The 19,986-nt window shown below is 55.3% G+C and overlaps 1 protein-coding gene across 1 annotated transcript; it reads left to right on the top strand.

Moving 5' to 3' along the window:
* The first annotated feature begins 719 nt into the window (after positions 1-719).
* NCKIPSD (NCK interacting protein with SH3 domain) lies at positions 720-11,399 on the top strand. Its single transcript, XM_077777340.1, has 14 exons — positions 720-821; positions 1,262-1,475; positions 3,995-4,104; positions 4,341-4,545; positions 4,706-4,796; positions 5,004-5,497; positions 6,751-6,921; positions 7,071-7,157; positions 7,246-7,384; positions 7,465-7,545; positions 7,681-7,809; positions 7,907-7,999; positions 8,124-8,296; positions 10,506-11,399. Exons 1-14 carry the CDS (start codon positions 778-780, stop codon positions 10,707-10,709), a joined length of 2,235 nt encoding a protein of 744 aa, XP_077633466.1. The 5' UTR covers positions 720-777; the 3' UTR covers positions 10,710-11,399.
* The last annotated feature ends 8,587 nt before the right edge of the window (positions 11,400-19,986 follow it).

Genomic DNA, 19,986 nt, shown 5'->3' with positions numbered 1-19,986 from the left:
TGGGAGGTGTGGCAGGAGGTCTGGAACTGCAGAACCAGACACCAGGGAGAAGGATATACCCAGTGCCAAGAAAGTAGGGTCTTGACGTTCAGTTTTATCAGCCCCACACCTTCCTGAAACTCCCAGCACCTCCTTTCTGAGGCCCACTGTGCCTCTGTGTACTACCTCCCCAGACGCCAACTACATGCACTGGCCTGGCTGTGCCCACACCCCCTACACTCGGGGCCCAGGCTTCCAGTGGGGAATGTGGTTGAACCAGCCCCTGGAGAGGAATGGGAGGCCCCCAGGATCCTTAGGTCCTCTCCCCTGGGTTCCTCCCTCCCTTAGGACATCAAGGACCAGTCAGGGCTGACTGGAGGTACGCAGGGCCAAACCAGCTCTTAAGGCTACATAGCACCCCCCTCCCCACTCTCACCAACTCTCCTATCTACTCAGAAGGGAGCATCAGAAATAAGATGATTTGGAGTTGTTAAGTCCTATAAAGACAATAGAGTAATATGACAGCGACTGGGAGCATGAGGACCTTATGCTGTGAGGAAGGGAGGGAATTGTGTCCCAAGCACAGGAAACCATATGGAAAAACCCACATTAGAGGGCTTGAGAGAAGCTAGTGAAAGGAGGTGGGGTGGGCATCCAGGACGGGAGGAGTTTGGACTGGGGGAACAGCCGACCTGGGTTCAGTGCAGCTGGAGTAGAAACTCCTCAGAGAGGGGTCATGAGGCCTGGAACACCAAGGAGACCGGGCGCCTCCAAGTGTCGAATCAGCGAAATCCAACAATGGATCTACGCTCTCGCGGAGTCGCTGTCCCAACTGTTAGTAGGTCAGGACCCACTCCCCCGGGGTGGCAGGGCCGCAGGGGACTAGAGCGTAGGACACAGGCTCTGCCGAAGGAGCGCTCCTTCCGGGAGGAAGGACGGGCGGCACACCGGGTTTGAGTGGAGGGTTAGGAGGGAGAAACGGGTGGGCGCCCGGGAGGGTGCAGAGCCAGTGGTCGGAGGTTGGGGTGTGTGGTCTCGGGGTCAGAGGTACCAGGACCGAACTGGAGGCGGACTCGAGCAGCACCAGATCCCGCCACTTGGGGCCGCCAGGGGGCGCCGCAATGCGCGCGGGGGNGGCCGCCAGGGGGCGCCGCAATGCGCGCGGGGGCCCCCCCCCCCCCTAGAGGCGGGGCTGCGGAGGGCGGGCGCGCGCACGCGTCGTGTGTCACGGGGCGGGGCGGGGCGATCGCGGTGCTCCGGGCCTGGCGTCCTGGTTCCGCAGCCCTCGCCGCCTCCACTGCTCCGGCGCAGCCCGGCCCGGCCCCATGTATCGCGCGCTCTACGCGTTCCGCTCGGCGGAGCCCAACGCGCTGGCGTTCGCCGCGGGCGAGACCTTTCTGGTGCTGGAGCGCAGCAGCGCGCACTGGTGGCTGGCGGCGCGGGCGCGCAGTGGCGAGACGGGCTACGTGCCTCCCGCCTACCTGCGCCGCCTGCAGGTGAGTGTGCCCCTCCCCGGCCCGGCCTCCCCCGGTCCTTAGACTGGGCCCCATCGCAGGCTTTTGGGACCGACCCCCGGAGTCCCAGGCCCGCCAAAACTTCCCGCAGATAGGGAGTTTGAGCACCTGACCCTGAGACCCCAGGAGTCCGCACCCCCACAAGAGATCAGACCCTTGACAGCCAACTCTGAGGACTCCAGACCTGCAAAGCCTAACTCTGGGACTGAGATTCCTTGGATCCCAGACCCATTGAGACCCATTATCTGAACCCCCATCTAAATAGAATTCAAGACTCAGACCTGAGAATCCAGTACCACAGAATTCTGACCAGTTCTCCAGATCCCTGAGACCCGAGACTCATAATTGGCCCTTTCCCTGGGTCTCCTGGAACTGGAGCCACTGCCTCCACCACGGAGACCCCAGGCCACCCTGGACACCACCTGTTTCCCCACCATCCTCTGTGTCCTCACTCCCCCACTGGGGCCCTGGAGCCTAGATGATACCCTTTTCCCCTGGATGACCCACCAAGTCTGGAGACCTGAGTGTCTTTCACCCTCCTGTACTCAGCTGCCTCCTAAGCTTTTCTTCAGACTGACCCCAGCCCTCTTGGAACCAAAGATCTCAGACCTTGCTGACACTTCCTGGCTCTACAACTCCCCCCCACCCCCACCCCCCATTACAAGCCACCTTCAGGCCCTGACTTAACAGACTAATTTTCTCTGAAGGTGGAAAGTTCCATCCCTCCATGTCCCCAGCCTGGGGTGGGAGCTGCTCCCATTGTGAGGAAGTAAGATCTCTTCATGGCTTCCCCTGGTCTGACTATGACCCTGTTTCCTTCCAGTGGAGGCTGCATCTCCAGTTCCTGTTTCCCCAAGAATAGTCCTGCCGTGGGGGCTGGGGTGCAGCGTCTCCAGCCGGTCTATTCTGACCTCAGGGGAAAGGAGGGCCTGGAGCCTCCTGTCTGGCCTGTGCCAGACACCCCCGCCCCATCCTGGTCCCTATCCTTTTGGAAACATCCTGTCCCAGCCCGGTTCAGGACAGAAATAACAGGATAAATTTGGAGATGTCATCTGGTCTTGCCAGAGGGGATGGGCCCTGGACCCTCAGCTTGTTCCCATCTAGGAGTGCCTGGGGTGTGAGTGGGGCCCTGGACACAAGGGCTGCCGGCTCTGGCGTGAACGTGTCAGACCCAGCCTCTCTGGGGCTGGGGGCTTGGAGGCCTCTTCTTGAAGGGCCTGTGAGGCTCCTCTCCAGGGCCAGTGGGGCTTGGTGTTTGGGGACAGCAGAGAGGCTACAGTTTCTCTCATAGTTTCTTTCTGCAGACATCCCTCCGACTCAGTCTCCCCAACGCTGTGTCTGTCATTCTGACTCTCCACTTAGATCTCCTTTCTCTGACTCTCTCCCTTTCTCTGTCTCCAGCTCTCGATTTCTTTCTGCGTTGTCTCCCTCCACCTGTCTTTCTCTCTCTCCCTCTCCCTCCCTGTCTCTCCCTGTCTCTATCTCTTCCTTATTTTCTATGTGTATGTGTTTCTTTTTCTGTTCCCCTTTCTGTCTGCTGTCTCTCTGCATTCTGGCATACCCCGTGCTACCTGGAGGGCTTTGCTGACCTCTGCATCCATCTGTCTGTCCCCCTCAGGGAAGCTTCTTAGACCCTCTCTGGAGTGACGTCATCTCAGTTCTGAGACTTCCATGTAGCCTGATGGACCGTTGTGGACAGGGGAGGGGTGAAAGTGGCTGGTCCCACAGCTGCCACCCCCTGCTCTTCACGACATGCCAGGCAGGCTGGCTAGATTGGACCCCTGAGTTGTTGGGTCTGCAGCACAGAATCTGGGACAGGGTCCAGGCCCCTCTTTCATGTCTGACCTTTGCCACAAACACAGAACTGCCGCTTCCCAGGGCAAGTCTGGAAGATTTCTTGGAACAGCTGAGGGGGGTGAGGGCTAGAAGCAGGGGTGGAGAGAGGAGATCCCTTTGGCCCATCTCCAGCTGGTCCTTCAGGCCCATCCCAGGGGCTGCAGAAGGCTCTATGAGGACAGGGCTATTCTGGAGTGTGACCTTGGTTTTGTGAAGGATCAGCAAGATCCAGAGTGATTTGTTAAGGGTTCCAGGCACTAGAGGCTCCCTGCTTGGCATTTCAGCCTGGGCTCTGAGCCAAACCTAGGGAGAGACTAGGTATGTACTGCTGGCCTCAAGCTGGGGGGTCCCTGGGTCCCTGGGCTGTGTTTTTGCTCTAGCCCCCTGGTTTTCAGAGACAGCTGAGAGCCTCAGTGTGGGGCCCGAGTGGGGCCCCAATATGTAAAGCAGTAGCATGGGCCACCCCATGCCCCAGCTCCCTAACTGACACAATTTGAGAACCTTATTTCATATTCTAGTTCAGCTTTTTGTGTTCATGTCTACGATTCCAGACATTAGCTTCTTGCAACATGTAATGCCCCACATTGCATCCTGGGCTGGGGCTGGGCTCTGTACCCTCACTTGGCCCCCAGGTCTAACTGCCCACCCTTTGCCCTCCACCCCAGGGCCTGGAGCAAGATGTCCTCCAAGCCATTGACCGGGCCATTGAGGCTGTGCACAATGCGGCCATGCGGGATGGCGGCAAGTACAGCCTGGAGCAGCGTGGAGTCCTTCAGTGAGTGTGGGTGAGGGGAGGAGGGCACCCCTCCACCCCATTACCCTAGTGAGTACAGTTGGGTGGGGGTCCTTCAGTGGTGTGGAAGGCAGAGCTTGGGGGTAACACAGAGTAGATGGGGCAGGAGGGAGGTGGCAGGAGCCTCGGCTTTGAGGCACCCGGGACCCATGATGACCATGTAAGGACTTTGGGAGGGTAAGGTAACTCGCTCAGAAATCTCCTTGTCCCTCCATCAGGAAGCTGATCCACCACCGGAAAGAGACCCTGTCCCGCAGAGGCCCCTCAGCTGCCAGCCCTGCAGCCATGACCCCATCTACCAGTGACCACCATCTGGACGCCGCTGCTGCCAGGCAGCCCAATGGGACGTGTCGAGCTGGGTTTGAGCGGCAGCACAGCCTCCCTAGTTCTGAGTATCTCGGGGCAGATGGAGGCCTCTACCAGGTATGCGGGGAGGCCATCCTGGGGGAGGGAGGTGGGTGGAGCTTAAGGCTTGGTCCAGAGGTTCCAAGGGTCCAGGCCCATGCCAAGAGCTCAGGGCCCTAGCCAGGCCGGTACCCCAGATGGCAGCCTGGCCTCCCACATCCCACTTCTGTCCTCTCAGATCCCGCCACAGCCTCGCCGAGCAGCACCTGCCACGCCACCTCCACCTGTGAAGCGCCGAGACCGTGAGGCCCTGGTGGCCTCAGGCAGTGGTGAGAAGGCGGGGTTGGGGCAGTTGGGGAAGCGCCCTGTGCTTGGAATGGTTGCTCTGCCTGTGTCAGGAAGTTGGGGCCTCTGGGCTTGGAGGGGTGGGTCTAGCAGAGAAACCAGGCCCTGTATTGGGAGGGCGGGGCTCAGGGCCTGGAGGGGTAAGGGACCCAGGGGGCTGTCCCAGCACAGCATCCGCTCTTTGCCCACAGGCGGCCGCAACACCACGCCCTCCGGGGGCAGTTCTGTGTCCAGCGGCTCCTCAGTCAGCAGCACCTCCCTTGACACGCTCTGTACCGGCTCTAGCTCATCTGAGCTGGGCCCCAGCTGCTCACCCACGCCCCCACCTGTGCCCCGCCGAGGCACGCACACCACTGTGTCCCAAGCTCAGCCCCCTCCCTCCAAGGTGCTGGCCTCTGAGCCCCCTACAGAGGAGGTGGTGGCAGTTGATACAACCTCAGCCCCTGATGAGCTGGAGGCCCTGGGTGCACTGAACCTGGGGACCACAGAGGAGAAGGTGGTGGCCGAGACTGCTGTGCCCAAGACCATCGGGGCAGAGCTGATGGAGCTCGTGCGGAGAAACACCGGCCTGAGCCACGAGCTATGCCGTGTGGCCATTGGCGTCGTGGTGGGTCACATCCAGGCCTCTGTGCCGGCCAGCTCGCCTATCATGGAGCAGGTCCTCCTCTCGCTGGTAGAGGGCAAGGTGAGGGTGGGCGGCAGGGCCAGGGGCCTCCCCATCCTCGGGCCGCCCTGCCTCCCCTGCCCCATTCCCACCCTCACGCTTGTGTCCAGCCTTGACTCGACAAGTATTTATTGAGCTCTAGCCTGGCCTTCATTGTGCTGGGTGCTGGGGACATTTGAGCTGATCCCTGGAGGAGAAAAGGAGAAAGAGCATTCCAGGCAGAGGCTCAGCCTGGACCAAGGCCATAAGGCAGGACCAAGCTTGGCTTGCAGGAGGAGGTGGAACAAGGCCAGCATGGCTCTAACACAGGGAGGGAGGGAACAGGTGGTGTAGGAGAGGTGAGACCCAGGGCAGGTGACAGATGAGACCAGATGCAGGTGGGCAAGAGTCGTCTCTGGCTGCAAGGGAGCAGGGGACGTAGAGCATGAGAGAAGGCAGTACCTTGCTGGCCTCGGCAGTGGAGAGGAGTGGGTGCTTCTAGAGCTGTGACAGAGGCCTCAGTACTGACTCAGGTGTGAGTCAGGTGCGTGGGCATCGTAGAGTGGGTGAGATCCTTTGCCAGGGTTGGGGCACTGGTCAGGAAGCAGGATTGGAGGTCAGTGAGCCGTCTCCATATGGGGACCAGATGGGCCCGAGGCCCCTCCTCAGGGCCCCATGACCCGGCGGCTCTGGTGTGGGGTGGAGGGAGCAGCAGGTCAGTGGGCTCATGTCTGCTGGGCACGGCGGGTGCTGCCAGGCTGGAAGACGGGGGACGTGGGGAGATGACAAAGCCTGGTGCCACTTCATGTGGATTTGGAGGGGAGCATCTCCGTCATATTCAGGCAGTAAGAGAGTCGATGGCCTTCCTTACAGGTGTTTCTACAGGGCTGGGATGAGGGGCAGGTTGTTGGAAGGCACCCACAGATGAGGCAGAATATGATCCCAGCAGGTTATCAAGACTGGGGGCAGTGGACTTACTTACAGAGCGGGTGTAGAACTGAGCTGGCGCCTCTGGGAGCTTTGATGTAAGGTGTGGGCTACAGGAGCTGGTCCTTAGTGGAGCTCGAGGTGGGGCAGAGGGGAGGAAGGAAGAGAACCAGGGGCTGGTCCCCTCGCAGAGCTGCTGACTAGGGGCAGCTCTGAGAAATGAGGCTGGGAACCCTTCCCCGATGTCGGCCTGGAACTCACACCCACGACATCCTCAGGGTCTGGGTTGACTTCTCAGCCTTGGGGGTTTTCTGGAGATGGCGACGGGCAAGGAGTGTGCTGAGCCATTTCTCACCCTCTCCCCCCAGGACCTGAGCACTGCCCTGCCCTCAGGGCAAGTCTGCCATGACCAGCAGCGGCTGGAGGTGATCTTTGCAGACCTGGCTCGGCGCAAGGATGATGCCCAGCAGCGCAGCTGGGCCCTGTACGAGGATGAAGGGGTCATCCGCTGCTACCTGGAAGAGCTGCTGCACATTCTGGTGCGGGGTGGGGGCCCGCAGGTGTCTCCCCCCAACCCTGCACTGTCCCCTCCAGTGCTCAGGAACCTCCACTGTGTGTACTCGGCTCGCTTACGCGTGGCCACACGGCTCACATCAAGTGATTCTGTCCTGCTTCCTCCTCTCCACAGACGGATGCAGACCCCGAAGTTTGCAAGAAAATGTGCAAAAGAAATGAGTTCGAGTCTGTCCTGGCCTTGGTGGCCTACTACCAAATGGTGTGTGCAAGACAGAGGGGTGGGGGCATGGAGACACCCGGGTAGAGGTGGGGGTTCCGGGCACTGAGCACACAGGGTCTCCTGCCAGGAGCACCGGGTGTCCCTGCGGCTGCTGCTTCTCAAGTGCTTTGGCGCCATGTGCAGCCTGGATGCAGCCATCATCTCCACACTCGTGTCGTCTGTGCTGCCTGTGGAGCTGGCACGGGACATGCAGACAGACACGCAGGGTGAGGCGAGGGGGAGCTTCCTGCCGTCTGGGGGGTTCCCACCATATGTAGGGGCTCTCACCGCCTGCCTTGCCCCCTAGATCACCAGAAACTCTGTTACTCCGCCCTCATCCTGGCCATGGTCTTCTCCATGGGGGAGGCAGTGCCCTACGCGCACTACGGTAAGTGGGCAGGTTGCTGACCGGCTGACTGCCCGTAGCTGACAGGGATCAGGCATCCCAAGGGCTGACAGAGACCTGGGGGGCTGGGTGGTGTGCAGAGCTAGGGAGGGCTGACGCTGTGTACCCCTCTCCCAGAGCACCTGGGCACACCCTTTGCCCAGTTCCTGCTGAGCATCGTCGAGGACGGGCTGCCCCTGGACACCACAGAGCAGCTGCCCGATCTCTGCATGAACCTGCTCCTGGCTCTCAACTTGCACCTGCCAGGTGGGAATGGGGCCCAGCAGGAGGTGGCTGACCAGCTGGGGGCTCTCCCGGCTGGGCACCTGTGCGTTGATCTACCTGCACCCGTGTCCTCCCTCAGCCCCTGACCAGAACGTCATCATGACCGCCCTGAGCAAACACTCCAACGTCAAGATCTTCTCCGAGAAGCTGCTCTTGCTCCTGAACAGAGGGGGTGAGGGTGCAGGAATCTGTGTGGTGCCGCTTCGCTGTCCTGTGACTCCATGACCCCCATAGCTCCCTGCTGTGGCCCTCCCAGTGACCGCCCTGACCCCTCTTCTCTTCCCCCTGCCTCCTAGATGACCCCGTGCGCATCTTCAAACATGAGCCGCAGCCGCCACACTCCATCCTCAAGTTCCTGCAGGACGTGTTTGCCAGCCCCACCACGGCTGCCATCTTCTACCACACAGACATGATGGCGCTCATCGACATCACCGTGCGCCACATTGCAGACCTGTCACCCGGAGACAAGGTGCCTGGAGGTGGCTGCAGTGGGGATGGGAGCTGTGTAGAAACTGAAACAAAATGGACTGGAGACAGGACACTGGATGGAGACGGGGGACAGGGCACAGCTGGAGCCAGGCCAGGGTGGAGGCCACTCAGTAAGCCATGGCAGGTGTGCCCAGGCCCAGAGGAGCCTCGGTGAGCTGATCTGGGCCAGGCTGCCTGGACAGAGCTGGAGTGGAGGGGGCAGCGGGGTCCGGCAGGAGGAGGGGGCATTTACAGGGCTTCAGAGGCTGCAGCGGGAGCTTGTGATCTCAGAAGAGGGGAAGTGACCTGACAGACACCCCGAGCAGAGTGTAGACTGTCTGAGAGCCCAGGGAAGACAGGAGGCCTGTGAGGAAGCAGTCCAGGTGGGCGGGGAGAGGCCGAGGCCACCTGGGAAGAGGTCGTGTTTGCGGGTTCTCGAAGTGGGTCCCAGGGCTTGCTGCTGGCCTTGTATTGAGCAACCGCAAGTGTGAAGTGTGATTGCTGAGGTGGGGAAACAGTCTTCGGGGGGAAAATGGAGTTGCATTCTGATATGTCAAGGTTGAGAAGATACCTGTTAGACATCCAGGCACAGAGCACATTCGGGGGCAGTGGAGGTGAGTTGGGAGGACTGGAGAGACACACTGGGGTTGCCTGTGCACCGATGTGACGGGAAGCCTGTTTCAGGGCCACCACCGAGAGTGTGAGGTGGAGGGGTCAGAGGGAAGCTCAGGCCTCGGCCCAGGGCACGGTGAGGACATGTGGGGAGGAGCCCAGGAGGAAACCCCAGAGAGTAGGACCCCAAAGCAAGGTTTGGAGGAGGAAGGAGCTGAGCCCTCTGCACAGTTGAGTCTGAGTAAGACAGAGGCTGCGAATTCGCTACTGGAATTGCCCCACAGAGGCCCCAAGTGACTGACAAGCAGCATCTGTGGAGTGGAGGGGGAAAGAATGGAACATTTAAGAGAGAATTTGAAGTTGGAAGGGAGACGGGGGGGAAACTGGGAGTCGGAGACAACCCTGTAGTTTTTCTGTGAAGGGAGCGGAACAGAGGGGGTCCACCTGAGGGAGATATGGGGTCATCAGAAACTTTTTGAAAGTTAGGAGATGCTGGTGTAGGTCTCTGGGCCAGAGGGAATGATCTAGTAAACATCAAGAAATGGCTGACATGTTCGGGAGAGTGGGTCACCGCGCAAGTTGAGTAGATCAGGCAGTGGGGGAGGGCCCAGGGCTGTGGAGGGACACCCGTCACCCCAAAAGGGGCCAGGGCAGCTCATTCTGGTGGAGACAGGAGATGTGGGGGCTGCGAGGGGAAGACGAGGGCTTTCTGAAAGATCACTTGTTTTCTCCATGAAGCACAAGGCCAGCTGTCCAGGCACTTTAGGTCTGGAAAGCCAAGAGGAGCTGGGCCGTGGTCCTTAAAGGCATGTGAACATACCAGAGAAAAGTGGCCGGAGCCAAGGCAGTGCTGCGCGTCTGTCTGAGGCTTGTGGCAGGGAAGGAAGTTGAGGCCTGCACACGGCTCTGTGGCTACGTAGGGCATAGACACTGGGATGTGATTTGTAGGCACTGTGGTCTGACCAGGCTTTGGGGGCACAGAGTGGTGCTGCCTGGAGAAGGTATTGAGTCCTCTAACCATAGGCAAGGAGGGAAATGAGGGATGGTGAGGGAGCAGACAGGAAAAGTGCTGGGATTGTGTCAGTGGATTGGGGGTCTGTGAGGAAAAGGAGCAGCTGGGGTGTCAGACTGGAGGGGGTGTTAGAGCTGGACTCCGGGTATGTATGGAAGGTAGGATGGCGGCCAGGTCCTAGGGGTGGGTTGGATATGAGGTGTGCAGAGACGGGTGTCACAGAAGACAGCTGTGTTACTGGCCTGTGGATTCAGATGGATGGCTGTGCTCTTTAGTCAGAGAAAGAACATGAGAAAGCCTTCAGCTTTGCGAAGATCGAACTGGCAGTTTCCCCTTGCCGCCTCTCTGAGCCAGGGCTCCTAGGGCCTGGCCACGTTCTGGGACGCCTGTATCTAGGATAGTCCGTTCATTCACTTAGCAACTGTTGAAGTTCGTGTGGCAGGTACATTGTGAGTGCTTGGGATGCAGCCCTGATCTTCGGTGCCGTGAGGCGGTCTGCACTGGGGTCCACGTGGCAGCCTGTTCCTGTCTGGTGGCGGTGGCAGTGCCTCCCTGGGGTCCCCGGGCTCACCTGCTCCTCCCACAGCTTCGCGTAGAGTACCTCTCCCTGATGCTCGCCGTGATCCGCACCACGCCCTACCTGCAGCACCGCCACCGGCTGCCCGACCTTCAGGCCACACTGCGCCGCATCCTGACTGAGGAGGAAGCCTCGCCCCAGGGCCAGATGGATCGCATGATTGTCCGAGAGATGTGCAAGGAGTTCCCAGTGCTGAGCGAGGACCCCAGCTAGCGCCTTCCTTCCCTCCCTTCCCTGCAGCCCTGGTCAGGGTGCAGGGGACACGGAGGCTTGGCCCTAAGAATGTTTTGCACGGACAGTGTAGGCGAGGTGGTGGTGGAAGGGACCTGAGCAGGGCCCCCCACCTGAAGTAGAGCCAATGCCAGGGGCCAAGTGTGGGATTGGGGACCACGCTCTGGGAGCTATGCTGGGGCAGAGGGCCTGTGTGAGCTAAAGCCCCTCCATCTCCCGGTAGGCTGCCTCTTCAGCATGCCCCCTCCCCCCAGCACAAACGCACACTCAAAGTCCTGCTGCTGCTCCGGGCTGGGCCAGAGCCACCATCCCTGTCCTGCCTCGTCCGGGGCCTGGGCCTCAGCAAGCCATGTCCTTGGGGTGATGGGAGGCACCTTCCGCCAGCTGTTCTTTGCCTTAGCTTTGCAGTGAGTGCTTCTCATGTGCCCCCCCCTCCCCGTGGAGGTCGTTTTCCCTTGCTCCCACCCCCAGGGGTCTTGGCCAAGCTCCTGCTTTGAAAGCAGAATCTTAGAGACAGGCCATCTATTCTGGAGCCTCACAGAATAGGGTGATGGCACTCAGAAAGCCAATGACAGAATCTATTTTCTCTGTAAAAACGTAGACTGAAAAGCCATGTGTATTTTCCTGTGTGCTGCAGCTCACCTTCGGAAATAAATCACAGGCATCTGGAAACAGGCTCCCCTGTATGATCCTGGGTTGTTGTGGGAGAGGACGGGCAGGGGCGCTGGGGGCTCAGGACCTTGTCATTTCCTTGCCCTGACCTCCAGTGTAAGGAGGGGCTGGTCCCCGAAAGGCCTGTCCATCAGAGTCCCTTGAGCCCTGTTCAGCCTCTCCCTGAGTTCCCACTTTTGGGCCACAGCCAAGCCGAGTGCCCTCCCAGACTTCACTTACATCTTTCTTTGCTTTGAATGCCGACTCTCTCCCCTGTTGAAAGCCTCTCCTTCATAGCTGCTCTCAAATGAAGCAGGCCCCACCCCAGCGCCAGCCTCCCTGCCTGCCCAGGCCCTGCCCAGCTCTGTTCCCTTTCTCATTTGTCAGTGGGTCCAACAAGAGCCCCTCATTTTGCAGCCTCAGCAGAGATTTGGCCATTACTGTAGGGCAAGGAGAGGATCTTGACAACTGTGGGGTTCAGTTGGCACTACTGTTGGAGGAGAATTAGGGACCATTTGGCAAAAACTTCATTTTCCTTGTGGGCTCCCAGTTAACAAAGGCTCTCGCCGTAAGTGGGAGAGGAGAGTCAGGGACCCACAGACAGACACCCGTCAGAAGTGGTTGTCATCGTTCCCTTTGGTTTTTTTACCCAGGATGATCCTCATAAGACCCTTGCACATGCCCAGAATTCCTGATACTGTGACCTCCAGTTGTGACATTTCCTTTATCGTTGGGGTGCTGAAGACAGAGGGCTATTACGTTATTTTCTCAACACGACTGTCTAACCCAGCAAGAAGCACAAAGAGGTCGGGGTTAGGGGTGGGGTCCCTTGGAAACAAGTCTTCAGGAAGCTGAGGCAGGAACATTTGACACGGAACCAAGCACAGAAGGCTGATGAGGAGATGCCCTTCCTGAACTGTTGACTCGGGCTAAACGCACAGGCTCTCCTGCTGGACCTGAAGAGGGGCTGACAAAATGCCCCCCAGTAAAGCTGTGTGGCACAGCCTGGTCAGTTCTTCATCCCAGAGCCGTTCTGCCTTGCCTTTCACATCCAGAGTCCATGACACTGACTTCCAGTCATGACTTCTTCCCCGCTGGAATGCTGAAAGCAGAGAACCACGCTTCTCCTCCTGAAATAGCGTAACTGAGTGAAAAGCACAGGCCCCCAGGAAGCTGAGGCAGAACATTTGACAGCCCCTGGGTTTGCACTGTCCCTGTTGTGATGCACACACAGACCTCGGAAGGGCAGGGCTGTGCTATGCCATCTGTCCCCATGCTGGCACCTATGATGAGCAAAGTACAGCCCCATGACATGAGGATCAGAAGCCCCTTCCAGTTTCCACACGGTTGTCCAAGGGGCCCTGGCACGTATTTGTAAGGGATGTAAGAGCCAAGTTGACAAAGTTACATACTGGCCTCTGGCGGCAAACAAGTGCTCTGAGAAGGTCCAGAATGCCAGGACTCCTTCAGCAGATACCTTGATGGTGGCCTCACAACGCAAAATTAGAACTGCAGAGGGAAATATGATTAGCCAGAGAATTCCTCAGCGAGGAAACTGAGAGAACAGCCTTTTGGCTGCTTGGAAGGATGGTAAGTGTGGTGTATGGTGAGGCAAAAGAAGGAGCAGAGAGAGGGGACTAAGCCGCTCAAATGGGTGTTTGGGTGGGGCTGAGGAAAAAAATTCAAGAAATGTTGACAGGCAATGAGGGATGGGGGCTTGGGCTGACCTCCAGTGTGGAAAAGAGTACCTAATGGTGCTGGCACCGTGCTTGTGGGATGCACACTATGGACACACAAATGAGGCAACTCCAGAATAAGGGAGTGGGTAAATCTCACGCCTGCTCAGTCCCCCAAAGATACAGAGGCTCCAAGTAATAGAAAACAATGTTTTCTTTTTTCTCTCTTTTTGAGCTCATTACCAAGACCAAGAGTCACATGCTTTTCAGACTGAGCCAGCCAAATGCCCCAATTTTTCCTTGTTTTTATGGAAGAATAACATAACCATGAAAAACACACTATACAAAGAATAGAGCTGAATGATGACAGAGAAGGCTGATCTAACCACCACCCAAGTCAAGAAATAGAATATCACCGGTCCCTAAAGCCCACTTGTGTGCCCCCTCTTTTTTAAAAAATTTTGGGGCACCTGGGTGGCTCAGTCGATTAAGCATCCGACTTCAGCTCAGGTCATGATCTCATGGTCCATGAGTTCGAGCCCCACATCAGGCTGTGCTGACAGCTCAGAGCCTGGAACCTGCTTCAGATTCTGTCCCCGCTCTCTCTGCCCCTCCCCCACTCATGCTCTCTGTTTCTCAAAAATAAATGAAAAAAAATTTTTTTTATGTTTGAGAGAGAGAGAGACAGAGCATAAGAAGGGGGAGGGGCGGTCAGAGAGAATCCCAAGAAGGCTTCATGCTGTCAGTGCAGAGCCCAATGTGGGGCTCAATCCCACAAACTGTGAGATCATGACCCAAGCTGAAATCAAGAGCCAGGCACTTTAACCGACTGAGCTGCTCAGGCATCCCTATGTGCCCCCTCTTAATCACTGACTCCCCCTTCCTCCCCAGACCTTCTCTCTAGAAGTAATTACAGATCGGCTTTGTCTGTTTTTGAACTTTACATAATGGAATCATACAGTATAAACTCTTCTGTCTGGCTTCTTCATTCACCATTAAGTTTCTGAGATTTGTCTATGTGGTTCCAGTTTGTTCACCTCCAATGTTGTATGGGATATACCCTCATTTATTCACTCCTGATGACCTTCCAGTTTCTGGTTGTTGTGATTATGAATAGTGTTGTCAGGGACATTGTTCCATGGGTCGTCTTGTTGCACATATGCATCATCCTGGGGAGTATATTCCCACAAGTGGAACTGCAGGGTCACAAGCCAATGCTCCAAATCGTTTTGCAAAGAAGCTGTACCAGTGTATGCTCCTCTGTCTCTTTCCCAAAACTTGATATTATCAGCCATTTCTTTTTGTTTGTTTTTAGTCATTCTGGTACACCATAGTAGTGTTTATTTTTAAAGTTGCATTTCCCTGATGGCTAAAAAGGTTGAGCACTTTTTCATTAGTTTACTGGCTCTTTGGATCATTTGTGATCATTTGTGAAGTGCCTGTTCAAATCTCTTGCCCATTCATCTGCTGGGTTGTCTACTTTTTGTTGATTTGTAGTATGTATGTGGCATCTGAGTCCTTGGGTTGTCTTTTGTTGAAAGGATGTTCTTAGTTGTAATGTAATCCAGTGTCATAGGATTTTCTTTGTGGTTAGTGCATTTTGTGTCCTGTTAACAAATCTTTGCTTAAAGTCATGAAGATCTTCTGTGTTGTCTTCTAAAAGCAGTGTTGTCTTGGGGCGCCTGGGTGGCTTAGTCGGTTAAGCGTCCGACTTTCGCTTAGGTCATGATCTCGCGGTTCGTGGGTTCGAGCCCCGCGTCGGGCCCTGTGCTGACTGCCAGCTCAGAGCCTGGAGCCTGTTTCAGTCTGTGACTCCCTCTCTCTCTGACCCTCCCCTGCTCACGCTGTCTCTCTCTCTCTCTCCTAGAAATAAATAAAACATAAAAAAAAAAATAAATTAAAAAAAATAAATAAAAGCAGTGTTGTCTTTCCTTTCATATTTCGATGTCAAATCTATCTTGAATTGATTATGTGTGTAGTATGGAGTAGGGGTCTCATTTAATTTTTTCTACACAGGTGTCCAACTGACCTTGCACCATTTTTTAAAGCCTATCCTTTCCTCATGTTGACTCTCTCTCTCTTTTTTTTTAAGTTTATTTATTTATTTTTGAGAGTCGGGGGAGGAGCAGAGAGAGAGAATTCCAAGCAGGCTCTGAGCTATCAGTGTGGAACCCAACATGGTGCTCAATCTCACGAACCATGATTTCATGAACTGAGCCAAAATCAAAAGTTGGATGCCCCCCACGTGCCTCATGTTGACTCTCAAGAGCCACCCTTGGGGCTCCTGGATGGCTCAGTTGGTTGAGCATCCAACTCTGAATTTCAGCTCAGGTCATGATCTCAGGGCCATGGTATCGAGACCCCTCATCAAGCTCCACACTAAGCTGCTTAAAATTCTCTCTCTCTCTCTCCACCTCCCCCACCCACTTAATTGCTGTCTCTAAAGAAAAAAAAAAAGAAGCCACCTCATCAAAATTCAAGGCTCCACACATCTTTAAGCCCATCTCCGGATTATGTTCCAGCAGTCTATTCCCATACTGGCACCATAGTCTTGGTTTCCGTAGCTTTCTTGTACCCAGCAGAGGAAAAACTGTCTTCCTACTTTGGTTTTCAAGACTGTCTTGGGTGGGGCACCTGGATGGTTTAGTCAGTAGAGCTTGCAACTCTTGATTTCAGGGTTGTGGGTTCGAGCCCCATGTGGGTGTAGAGATTACTTTAAAAAGCAATAGAATCTAAAAAAAAAACAAAAAACAAAAAAACACACCACTATGGGGCACCTGGATGGCTCAGTCACTGACTCTTGCTTTTGGCTCAGATCATGATCTCATGGTTTTATGGGTTCAAGTCCTGCTGGCAGTGCAGAGCCTGCTTGGGATTCTCTGTCTCCCTGTCTCTCTACCCCTCCCTCACTTGGACTGTCTCTGTCTCTATCAAAATAAACTTAAAAAAAAGAAACTATCTTGGGTATTCCTGGCCCTCATTTTAGAACTGTTTATCAGTTTACACACAAATGCACACACGCACACAGACAAAGCCTACTGGCATTTTATTGGAGTTGCATTGACATTGAAACCAAATGTCAATGTCAATTTTGGAAGTCATTCCAATTTTTGAAAAGTTTTTCATCCATTTATGTCTTTATTTCTCTCAACATGTGTGCATTAGAGTTGTACATTTTTTTAAATGTTCATTTATTTTGAGAGCCAGCTGCGGGGTAGGGGAAGCATGCAGAGAGAAAGGAGAGAGAATCCTTTGCTGACAGTGTGGAGCCTGATGCAGGCCCCATTTCACAAACTGTGAGATCATGACGTGAGTGGAAGTCAAGAGTCAAGCCACTCAACTGACTGAGCCACCCAGATACCCTGCTGCACAATTTTCATTAGCATCATTCCTGGTACTTTGTTACTTGATGCTCCTCTAAATGGGCATATTTAAAAAATTTTTAACTGTTGCTAACATATAGAAATTACAACTTATTTTATATAAAGATTTTATTTTTATTTTTTAAGTTTATATTTTTTAAATGTTTTATTTATTTCTGAGAGAAAGACAGCGTGAGCAGGGAAGGGTCAGAGAGAGAGGGAGATACAGAATCCAAAACAGGCTCCAGGCTCTGAGCTGGCTGTCAGCACAGAGCCTGACACGGGGCTCAAACCCACGAAATGCGAGATCATGACCTGAGCCGAAGCCGTACGCTCAACCTACTGAGCCACCCAGGCGCCCCGATTTTTTTTTATTTTTTTTATTTATTTATTTTTTGAGAGAGACAGAGTACAAGTGGGAGAAGGGCACAGAGAGAAGGAGACACAGAATCCAAAGCAGGCTCCAGGCTCTGAGCTGTCAGCAGGGAGACTCACATGGGGATCGAACTCACAGGGTGAGAGATCATAACCTGAGCCAAAGTTGGATACTTAACCGACTGAGCCATCCACGTGCCCCAGAGATTTTATTGTTAAGTAATCTCTACACCAAACATGGGGCTCAAGCTCACAACCCCAAGACCAAGAGTTGCATGCTTCACCAACTGAGCCAGCCAGGTGCCTCACAACTGGTTTTTATACATTGACCTTGTATTCAATGTCTTTGCTAAACTCACTCTAATAACTGACCTAAAAGTTCTTTAAAAAGTTTTACATACACAATCCAATCGCCTGTGCTTGTTTTGTTTTTTCCTTTCCAATCCTCATAATTTTTTATTTTTCCTGCCTTACAGCACTGGCTAGGCCCTATGATATAATATTGAGATTTGTGGTTATGAATGTAAAATGTTTTTCTCCAGTAATGTTGTGCTGCTCCAGAGGTGAGGAATACATGAATAGTCTATTTTAAGTGGGGTTAGATTTTAGCCCAGCATGTTTGTCTAAGAAAAGCAGGACAGGTGAGTTGTTATGACACTGGATTCTAGAAGGCTTAATGGTAAAGGTAAGGAACTGAGGAAGTGAGGAATGATGGATTCAAGATCTCAGTGAGATCAAAGAACTGTTGGATAATTGAGCTGGATGGGTTAGCCAGGTCTTCTGGCCTATTCTTCCAGCAAGGTACCTGACTGGGAGGAAGTAGGGGGCTAACACAGGGTAGAAGGAAAAAAGGCAGGAGGAGAGAGGCGGAGATGTCCTAGAGAGCAGTTTCTGCCAAGCCTTTGCCCTCTGGTCTCCTGGACTGCTCTCCATCTGCCCCACAGCAGCCTCAAACCCAGGTTTCTCAGTCCTGGGTGGACCCTCTACTTTAGAGATGAAAAGAAGAGAGAGGGGATGAACCATGTAGGGATCTTGCTATGTTCCTAGGAGGTAGGGGCAAGTCTGGAGTTGAAGGGAGGAATTATCAATACTTGGTTTCTGTCTTGACCAGGGACATTAGAAGCTGCCGCTGGAGCGGGGGTGGGGCACAGAGGTGAGTGCACATGGGGAGGAGGAGGCCTATATGGTACCGCAGTCACAAAGAGAGGACAATAGTGGAGGCAGGAACATTAGGGAGTGACAGGGCTGGCCACCGCAGTTACACCGCGAGTCAAGGGTATTAAGGAGAGGTCTAGGTCTTGCGCTCTGCAGGCGCATCAGCTGAAGCCATTGCCAGCCCTGATGAAGACAGCAGAGCTCGATTTCCCTCGGCCATGGTTCCTTTACCCCTCTGTACATGTGCCCACTTAGCTTCCAAGACCTAGGATGGCTCCTCCTTCCCTTGCAGCTGCAGACTTTCTCTTGGTTATTCGAGGCTCTGCTTGGACATTTTCTCCAGCAGGAAGCCGTTCCAGATCGCTAAGTTGGCTGAGGCACCTACCTCCTCAGGGACCCCAGTGGTCTTCCCCTTAGCGTTCCTCCTGCCTCCCTCCTTTATTGGTGAAAAGTTTCGTGCCCTCCGCTCTCTGGATTGTGGACCTGGAGGGCGACTGTGCAGGCCAAACAGCGTCCTCGACCTCGTCCCTCCAGCCCCTACACCGACTGGGTCCCCATCCAACCCAGTTCCGCCTTCAGCAGCTCAGCAGTGCTCCATCCTCACGCCCTTAGGAACCGAGACCGTACATCCGGCGCGAAGCTCTGACCTTAGGGGGTCCTCAGATTCTGGAGCCCACCTGCCAGTTTTCCACAGCTAGGTAGGGCGCTCAGGAGGTGGGACCCACGGGACCCCCCTCCTGGAAGTGAAGAAGTCTAGGGGCCAAAGAATGTGCCATCTGATTGGTCGATGGTGATGTCATAGGTACCGTTAGAGTGGGCTGCAGGCCTGAGCCGGGAGTTTTGCGTTAGTTCCTTACAGGAGCCGCGCCCCTTGGAACGTTCTGGGATCCCGCCCCAAGCCCCTCCTAGGTCTGGGGACGCCCGCGCCCTTTATCCATGACGCTGCAGGGCGTTGCCGCTCCTGCTTTTGCAGGCCAGTCGGTAGAGAGCCTCCGGGATTATCTCTCCGGGCTATCCTGGAAGCCACAGAACCCTCCCCTAAGACAATGAGTCCGCCGTGGGGGGGGCGGAGCCTCCCATTGTGCCAATAGTTCTCTCCCAACCCAGTGTCGTATTCTGTGACGTATATTCCGCCCTGTCTGCCCATTGGCCAGCCGGAACCGATTTGCGCCTGGAGTTGCTCAGCTCTGGGAGAACTGTATTGAACCGTCGGAGGAGGATTGAGCTTTGGTTAGTCCCTTCAAGGGGTTAAGGGACGCGGTTGTGCAGGGCGAGGGGCGGGGATCCGAGAAAGCCGAGGCTGCAGTCATACAAGGCAACGCCGGGCTCCACGTGGCATCCCAGAGCTTTCGAGACCCGCGGCTTGGAGGAAGGTGTATCCTCTAGTGGAGGGGCCCCCAGCGCAGGAGACTGCTGGGTTCCAGCAAGGCAGGGAAGAGTTTGGCCTCTATTCACGCCTGGGCGGGTCACTTCCAGTCCCTGCTCTGCAGAGACGCTCCAAACAGATGGTCGCGACGTGTTTCATGAGTTAAAACTCAGTGATCGAACAGTTCAAGCTATCAACTTTAGGTCTGGCGTCCCAGGTCCCCATCCAGTCAACCTCCCCTCCGCCCTCAGGATTCCACATGGAACCCCTGCCAAGAGTCATGAGAACTCTCTCTGCGCAACATTGGCACCAATTTTCATACCAAAATCCGGGACAGGGTCCAGAACTAGTGCTCAGGAAGGGGAACAAAAGACCTGCAAACAGAAGAAAGGATGAGAGTTGTAGCTGGGACCTAGAAGCAGGAAGGCGGGTGAGGGAGATGTCCCAAGGCAAGGAGGGTGGATTCAGGAGCGGCGAATCTTCAAGATTTGTTCAGCACCGCGGGCAGCAGTTATTGCTTTGACCTTAATAAAGATGGCGACAACAGCTTCAGTATTCAGAGTTGCCATGCGCAATGGGCTGTACCACCGGATTTGGGGCTTCGGGGCGGAGGTGGAACGAACCATCGCTGAGGCCGGGAGCCATGTTGGAGCGGCGGGAGGCGGCAGCCGCGT

The sequence above is a fragment of the Crocuta crocuta genome, unplaced genomic scaffold, assembly GCF_008692635.1.
Source record: "Crocuta crocuta isolate KB4526 unplaced genomic scaffold, BGI_CrCroc_1.0 scaffold77, whole genome shotgun sequence".
Classification (NCBI taxonomy): Eukaryota; Metazoa; Chordata; class Mammalia; order Carnivora; family Hyaenidae; genus Crocuta; species Crocuta crocuta.
Note: the sequence above shows the minus strand (reverse complement) of the source record. Positions and strands in the feature narration are given on the sequence as shown.

Bases quoted from the DNA above. Each gene is read 5' to 3' on its own strand.
- NCKIPSD (XM_077777340.1), top strand. From the start codon at position 778: ATGGATCTACGCTCTCGCGGAGTCGCTGTCCCAACTGTTAGTAG. The intron at 822-1,261 runs GTCAGGACCCAC...CTGGTTCCGCAG, and splicing joins GCTGTCCCAACTGTTAGTAG to CCCTCGCCGCCTCCACTGCT. The intron at 1,476-3,994 runs GTGAGTGTGCCC...CCTCCACCCCAG, and splicing joins CCTACCTGCGCCGCCTGCAG to GGCCTGGAGCAAGATGTCCT.